The following is an 8,917-nucleotide window of genomic DNA, read 5'->3' on the forward strand; positions in this document are numbered from 1 at the left end:
AGGATACAGAACCCAGCAGCTCCCAGTCTTCTCTGGTCTTGGATGAGCGAAAGTTAGCAGAAGATCTCTCACCTACTCAAATAGATATCGGTCAGTTCGGTTCTTTAAAAGAAGACACAAAAATGTCAATTTCTGAAGGCACTGTTTCTGACAAGTCTGCAACTCCAGTAGATGAGGTTGTAGCAGAAGACACCTATTCCCATATAGAAGGAGTGGCTTCTGTCTCTACCGCCACTTTTTTTTCCAGAACCAACTACTGATGATGTATCTCCTTCTTTGCATGCTGAGGTTGGATCCCCCCACTCTACTGAAGTTGATGATTCCCTTTCAGTGTCAATTGTACAAACACCAACAATGTTTCAGGAAACAGACATGTCTCCATCTAAGGAAGAGTGCCCAAGGCCCATGTCAATTTCTCCACCAGATTTCTCACTGCAAAAAACTGCAAAATCAAGAACTCCAGTGCACAATCACAGATCTCCTGAGCAGTCAATTATGTCAGTAGAATTTGGTCAGGAGTCCCCTGAGCAGTCTTTAGCAATGGGTTTTAGTAGGCAATCTCCAGACTATCCTACTGTAGGCACTAGTATACACCATATATCTGAAAATGGGCCAACAGAAGTAGATTATAGCCCTTCAGATATACAGGAGCCTATTTTTGCACAGAAGATTTCCCCTGTGGAGCAGTCATCTTACTTTCAGGAGAAGGATATTTCAGAAGTTATTTCAGTTTCTCAAATTGAAGCTTCATCCTCAACTTCATCAGCTCATACACCTTCCCAGTTAACTTCACCACTGCCAGAAGAAACTTTTTCAGGTGCTGTTCCACCCAGAGATATGTCATTACATTCTTCTTTTACTTCAGAAAAGATGCAGAGCCTAGGAGAAAAGCTGTCACCAAAGTCTGATCTCTCTCTATTAACTCCAAGAGAATCTTCTCCTGTCTACTCTCCTAGTTTTTCAGATTCACCTCCTGCAGTCACAGCAGCAGTGTCAGCTAGTTACATATCTTCATTGTCGCTGCAAGTGTCTTCTATCAAAGCATTTGGTTACCAGGAACCCCTAACAAAGCACAGTCCAGAACCTTTAATCAGCCCAGAAAAAGAAGATTCAGAGAAAAGCAGCAAGTCACCAGAAGAACTTAGTTATTCTTACAAGGCCACCGAGAAAACTACTAGATCACCAGAGGATGTTAGCTACTCCTGTGAGGCAGTTGCAAAATCTAGATCACCTCAGGCCACAGATTATTCCTATGAGAGAACTAGGAAATCTACCATATCACCCAATACTATGGATTACTCCTATGAGACAACAGGGAAAGCCACCAGCTCACCTGAAGCCACAGATTACTCATTTGAGACAAATGGGAAAATCACCAGGTCATTCGAAGCTACCAGCTATTCCTATGAAGCAAGTGCACATTTTACTCCAGGAAAATCATTAGCAGAATCCCGTCAAGATGTTGACTTATGCCTTATGTCCTCCAGTGAATATAAATATCCTAAAACTGAACTTTCACCATCATTTATCAACCCAAATCTCCTTGAGTGGTTTGCAAGTGAAGAACAGCCTCAACATCAAGAGAAGCCATTAACTCAATCTGGGGGAGCCCAGCCACCTTCTGGGGTAAAGCAACAAGGGCGACAGTGTGATGAAACCCCTCCCACATCCATGAGTGAGTCTGCCCCATCTCAAACCGATTCAGATGTTCCCCCCGAGACTGAGGAATGCCCTTCCATCACTGCAGATGCTAACATTGACTCGGAAGATGAGTCAGAAACAATTCCTACGGAAAAGACCATTACATACAAACAAATTGACCCACCACCTGTCCCAATGCAGGATCACAGCCCTTCCCCTAGGCACCCTGATGTCTCCATGGTTGATCCAGAGACTTTGCCCACTGACCAGTATTCGGGTAAACCTTTGAGGAAGGACCTCAAAGAAAAGACAAAGGCAAAAAAGCAGAGTACTAAGACCAAGTTGTCTTCTCCTGTTAAAAAAAGTGATGGTAAATCAAAACAAGTGCCTTCACCAAAACCAACTGTAAAAGAATCTTTAGACAAAATTTCCAAAACAGCTTCTCCAAAAAAGAAGGAGTCTGTGGAGAAAGGAACCAAAAATATCTCTAATCCAGAAGTAAAGTCTCGAGTGGAAGACAAAGTTAAGGACACCAAGAATGCAGCAAATACAACAACGTCCAAGTCAGCAAAGACTGCAACCACAGGTAAACACAGATAGGAGTTCCCTAATGTTAAGATTTTCTTAGTTGTTGCAGTGAAGTTACATTGCCTTAATATCAGCTGAGAATGTGGTTTGTAGCAAACCCCCCAAAAAAGTCCATGTTTTAAATATAAATCTTGTGTGTTAAAGCCACATTTAAATGAATGAAATTAACTGAATTAACTTTTGCAATCTGAGAAACTTGATGCTCAGATGTAAAGAATTAGACAGAGTACATGAAATATAAAGAAATTAATACTAGCTTTCTGAATTGTTAATCAACTAATAGAATTAAAAGTACCACTTTTGTAGGTGAAGTGAAATCAGTAATGAAGTGAACCACTTTATTCATTGTAAGAATCATATAGACATAATGCACTTAATATAAAATAATACAATTTAATATTGTGAGAGGAAAAGGTACTATCAGACATTGGATACTTTTATTACTTTGCTGGATTAATTTTAAAAAGAGTATTTTTTAAAAAATATAGCAGTAGTAAGAGCACTTTCAGTGAGCTGAGCTTGTATGTCACATAATCCAGTTAAAGTCTTATGCCATCAGTGATGACTAAACATACAGAAAATTAATATAATTTTAATGACTTTTGTGTATTCTAAGTAGTAATAAAATATTAATTAGATTACTGAAGGAGGCATTGTGCTAATGGCAGATCTTAAGTTTTGGGGATACTTTGATTTTCTGTTGTCAGGACTGTTCTATTGAAAGGTTTTTTATGAGGAGCAAGTCTAGGATTCTGTACAAGCAAACCAGCATTCAGCTATCTGTAGCTTCCCCATTTTAACTGGTCCACTGTTCCTTTTTTACACCATCATTTGCATGTCTCTGTTAGTAGATGCTTTTCAAAGCAGCAGTGCAGTTCCTTATGCTATACATTTCTCCAACACTTTAGCTTTATATTATATTCTTCTTCCTTGAAGCATACTTCTCAGGTATATGGTAAAGCTGAAGACAAGGGTCTATTTGATAATAACATTTAAGTGTAAAATGTAATGTCTAATATTTTATCCAATGTTGGTATCCACAATTCGGAAAGATGTATCACAGATTTTTTATTATAAAAGATGATAAAAGATTTTGTAACATACCCAATAAATTAGTTAAAATTAATTAAAAACTCTCTAATTCAGGAGATCTTATCATATTATGATGCTTATTTGGCATATTGCCCTATGATGAATGGCAGGTCACACTAGATAATTGTATTGGACTTTCCTGGCTTTACAATATGTGATCCTAAATAGAGTGTATGGCTCAGATAATTTAGTTTACCAAACTTCATCCTCTGTAACATCATGAGAAGGCAAATAAAACAAAAATTATGATCATATGGATACAATTACTGGTTGAATCCTGATTGTCAGTTCACACTGTGATCCAGTGTGTAGCAAAAGCAGCTTTTTTTGGTAGCATTTTTAATGTGAGTGTTTAAAATTTGAACTTCCTTTTGACTGAACCTCTTCTTAGAACAGATACTACACTATGTTTATCAGCAAAAACATACTTCCCTCTACTTTTTGTGGTAACTGGCTAGTTTGTGTATCCAAATAAGTATCCAGCAGACAAACAAACACTTGTTCTCAGTTTCCTGAAGTAATTGCTGTAGGAAGTTTCTCTATTCTCCCAAGTTCCTCTGCCCCTCTTTCTGCTCACATGTAATAACTTCCTGATGCACCTGCATCCACGTCTTCTCCACTTCTGTGTGACCCTAACTTTTATAATCATGCATACCTGAGACTTTTGAAAAGCTGTACTTCTTAACTTGGAAAATAATACCATTTATAGAATGGTAGTTCAGTAAACACACCCCTGTGTAGTAATTGTTGGATAATAGTAGTATATTACTGGGAAAGGTTCAGTCAAGTGTTGGTTATGTGGCACTGAGTTTTTATTGTATTATATAGTTAGTTACTTTTATTCCTTTTTTTCCTCCCAGTACAATTGTAATTGGCATACGACAAAGCTGGAATATGTCATTAGATGTAGGAGAGTAATGTCATAATTGTTTCAGGGAACAAGTACATACAATTGTAGCTATGTAATGTTTAACCAACAGCAGCAATTTTAAGAATGTAATCTCAGTGGTTATGATGGTAATTAATAAATGCATGTTTTTAACAAGACTGTGATATATTCTTTTGTTGTTTGATTTCCAAAGAACCTGGGAATAGTAAGTCAGTAAAATCTATAGCAGTGCCGCCAGGACCTCCAGTGTATTTGGATCTGGTGTACATTCCCAACCACAGCAATAAGAAGAATGTCGATGTCGAGTTTTTCAAGAGGGTACGGTCATCCTACTATGTGGTGAGTGGGAACGATTCTGCAGCTGAGGAGCCAAGCAGGACTGTTCTGGACTCCCTGCTGGAGGGCAAGGCCCAGTGGGAGAATAACATGCAGGTAGGCTCTTCACTAGTATTTCTACCTGGAAATTTAATCTTCTCTGGAAAGCAACTACAGGAAGCCAGAGCTGCTCCATACTCAGCTGCTCCCCCATTTCTAGCCCTTCTAACCTGTCTCTGGAGAATAAAACAGTTGGGAAATGGTTTACAGGGCCATGTGTCCATTTCATCCTCTTGCTATACCATATATGATCCAAGTTTGAAAACCTTGCAGTTTGTATCACAGAATAACAGAATGTTAGGAGTTAGAAGGGACCTCGAAAGCTCATCCAGTCCAACCCCCCCTGCCAGAGCAAGATCACCTAAAGTAGGTCACACAGGAACGCATCCAGGCAGGTTTTGAATGTCTCCGACCCCCCCCAGCCTCTCTGGGCAGCCTGTTCCAGTGCTCTGTCACCCTCACAGGGAAAAAGTTTTTCCTTATGTTTACATGTTTACCTCCTATGCTCCAACTTGCACCCATTGCCCCTTGTCCTATCATTGGACATTACTGGCTCCATCCTCCTGACATTCGCCCTTTACAAATTTATAAGCATTAATGAGGTCACCCCTCAGTCTCCTCTTCTCCAAGCTAAAGAGACCCAGCTCCCTGAGCCACCTCTCATAAGGGAGATGCTCCGCTCCCTCAGTCATCTTTGTGGCTCTGCGCTGGACTCTTTCAAGCAGTTCCCTGTCCTTCTTGAACTGAGGGGCCCAGAACTGGACACAATATTCCAAATGCGGTCTCACCAGGGCAGAGTAGAGGAGAGGAGGAGAAAAATTAGAGGGGGAGGATGTTTGTAAGTAGGAAAGCGAATATTTCATGGTTTATATGGTAATCACATACACTTGGAAACTTCATGTTCCTTTCCAACATGATAAATATGTAAACAAAATATTTGGCTATAATCTGAAGAGCTATTGGTGCAGACTACGGACTTCTACCAAGGTTTTATTTTGATAAACTGCTTCTTTACAGTCATTTTATCTTATCAACATGTTTGTTTATTTCCTTTTATCCATCCATTTATTTAAGTATTTATTTTATAAAGATCCATTCTTTCCAAAAGGGAATCATACTTGTTGGCCAGGACTTTATACAAAGACATTTTCTTATCAGTTGTTGCTGTTGTCCATTCCTCAGGAGTTCTCCTTTTTTGTGTTGCAGGTGACCTTAATCCCAACCCATGACTCAGAAGTGATGAGGGAATGGTACCAAGAGACCCATGAGCAGCAGCAGGACCTCAACATCATGGTTTTGGCAAGCAGCAGCACTGTTGTTATGCAAGATGAATCTTTTCCCGCATGCAAGATTGAACTGTAAGAACAAGACCATGCACCACAAGATTTAACTTTGTTTCCAAAAATTATTCAGTTTGAAAACACCTCTTCTAAAAATTCAACCCATCTATTTCAACTGCTGAGCTGTATACCTGCAAAATGCTATACTGTATCATGGTGATGCAAGTTACTAATATTTTTCAGTCTTTGCTGATTGCTAAGGGAAATAACAGGATTCCTATAGTAAGGTTCAAATTACTACAAAAATACAGATCCAGTTTCATCCATGCTGAATGTTTGGATACCATGTACTAGCAATCCCTAATGACTTCTGCCAGGTTGAGGCATTTGCCCTCTAGATAAACACAAAGAAAGACAGGGATAGGAGGAGAAAGTAATAAACAATTAGATCTCTAGTACTCTCATGGCAATAGCTGTGTCACTTACGGCAGTTTGTTTATGCACTCACATGAAAAGGAGGTTTTAAATTTGTATCAGTCTGAGCTATCGCAAAGGAGGTCCATACTTTACAGAATTAAGTTAGCTGTAAAATAAACAGCAGAATGTGGCTTGGAAGGGTTGTACAACCTAAATGCTCATTAGCAGTTTTCCACTTTAATTTGAACTCTGCATACTGACATAAAATAACAATTGTAGGCCAAATATGCATGTAGCCTGAACATCATTCAGAATTCTAAAATCTTTCTTTCAACATACAGAATTGTTGTTCTAAGGCATGCTTCCAGTAAAAATCCACTCACTCCAGTCAGAACTGACCAGTCCATGTGCTTAAACTCCCATGTCCACTGTCAGTTAACTGAAGCAAAATACCAAAGCAGTTGGAAGTACATACAGAAGACAATTTGCCTTAGAAAGTGACTTGAATGTACAAAGAAACTTGATGCGCTTATTTTTTAATCTTGAAACAGCAAATTTATAAAACATCTGTGTAGGATCATAGGTACACCAGTAAAGAAGTGTGAGTGTGCATGTGTGGTACTAGAAACCTATCTGACTAGTCAAATGGCTTGATGCTATGAATTATGTATGTTAGTTCTGTGAACAATTAATTGATGTACCAGGACAGCTCAACAAGGCAAGATGAGCTTTTTTTTTAAAAGCTTCTTTTGTACTGTGGAAACAAGATTGAAGTGGTGCCCAGTATCAGAGTTGCAAAACTTAATGAAACATTCAGGATGATGAAAAAAAGTTACCTGCAAGTCTGTACAGTATTCAGCATTCCTTTGTCTTACCTTTTTTTTTAATTTGTTTAATTTAAGAGTAAAAATGGGTTCAAATGTACAGAAACCTTTTTTTTGTTGGTGTTGCATGAACTTTTAATAGATTTTTTAAAAAAGTTTTCATTTACAGGAAAATGCAAAGAAAAATTTTTCAGGTGAAGGCAATTTTTTTAGTAGACTTGTAAGATAAATTAATAATGTTATTTAAGGTTGTAGTGAGAATGGATATTGAGGTAAGATTTATTGAAAATAGTCAATTGCCAATAACTTTTGGGGGGCTGTGGGGAGGGGCACTCTGGTAATAAAATTAACCTATTGATGATGACAGAAAATGGGATTTGAAATGTTGATTGCCTAATATTTACAAGGGTGTAACCTACATTCTCAGTCTTCACAAGATCTTGAAAAAAGATAGAATAAGCAATAAGCTAAAAATAAGTTCCTTTCCTTTCCTTTCCTTTCCTTTCCTTTCCTTTCCTTTCCTTTCCTCTCCTTTCCTCTTAAAGTATTAAGTTTCACAATATAGTGAACTATGACCTAGTTTTCTTTACTTATAATTTGTTTCAGTTTTACATTGTTAGGATGTTTTTGTTTAACAGGTATATATTTGATTTCATAATTTTTATGAGGGCTTTTTAATACTGCTTTAGGGCCCTTTACATGTGGACTCCTGAGGCCTATTTAATGCTGTGAAATATTGTTTGTCAGTTGTTGGGTTTTTTTATTTATTCTTAATATCTTCTATTTTTTTAGGTATCTAAAGTTTAGGTTTTATTTATTACAATATCTTTTAAGTCATTAAGAATAACTCAGAATTACTATGACAGGAAAGGTAGATGGAAATGTATTGTGTAAACAAGGATGTTTGCTGGACTCATAATCATTCACTTAAAATTGCTTTTGTCTTCAAAGTTATAGGGAAAATGTTTGGCAAAATAGTTGTACTATTTCTACAATTCTACTTTGTCTACTTTCTTATATAGGTCAGATTTCAAACTTTCTGAGTGAGTGGGAACAGATCTTCTGACAATATCTGAAATGGTTTGTACTTTTGTTTTGGTAGAAAATCTAAGTACAGCAGTGGTCCTGAGACTAATCTCACTTATGTCATTTAGTCTTATGATTCAGGAGCAATTTAACCACAATCAGGGAAGTTACAGTCATTTGGTCCTACTGTAAATGAAAGTAGAATCAAGCCTTAAATCTCCCCAAGTAAGTTTGTGATGGCTCAAGCATTTGTTTTACTTTAAAAATAATAATAATTAGGCAGTTACAACAGATCTTAAAATGTTCTCTTTTTTTTCTACTACAAGAATATTAAAAACCCAGTCTGATTATTCTGAGGTATTGTAATGCCTGTTCCATCCATTCCCTTTTAAATGGCAATCACGCCTGGGCGTAACACAGCAATGAACTCCTCCATTAGCTCCTCTTGCCATTAATGTCTTTCCTGCCTGTGGAACTAATCTAACTGTGCTAATCATAATACTGCACAATTAGTTTAGTAACAGTCATCAAAATGTACCATGTACGTTAATGATGAGTGCTGTTGATCAGCATAGATTTCTAGGAGCATGGTTTGTTATTGATCAATTATAAAGATTCAATAGGAGACTCCATTTAAATGATGGTATTACCCATAACAGCATCCCCAGTCATGATCTTTATGCTATTACTGTATTGCTTCATAAAATTCAATGAAGAATTAACTTTATAGATCACACCCCACTCCTGAACTTGGACAGGGCCTCTCTTGCATGCCTTTTCAAAGT

The 8,917-nt window shown here is 37.6% G+C and overlaps 1 protein-coding gene across 1 annotated transcript; it reads left to right on the top strand.

Annotated features, from left to right (window-relative positions):
* Positions 1–5: 5 nt before the first annotated feature.
* Positions 6–5,947, top strand: LOC104535205 (microtubule-associated protein 1B-like; the record flags this gene model as incomplete). Its single annotated transcript, XM_010182400.1, is given in 4 exon segments — positions 6–238; positions 240–2,227; positions 4,404–4,642; positions 5,792–5,947. Coding segments are annotated over 4 exon segments (2,616 nt in total), but the record flags the coding sequence as incomplete, so codon positions are not given.
* Positions 5,948–8,917: the final 2,970 nt, after the last annotated feature.

The sequence above is a fragment of the Mesitornis unicolor genome, unplaced genomic scaffold (assembly GCF_000695765.1).
Source record: "Mesitornis unicolor isolate BGI_N332 unplaced genomic scaffold, ASM69576v1 scaffold17274, whole genome shotgun sequence".
In the NCBI taxonomy this organism is placed as follows: Eukaryota; Metazoa; Chordata; class Aves; order Mesitornithiformes; family Mesitornithidae; genus Mesitornis; species Mesitornis unicolor.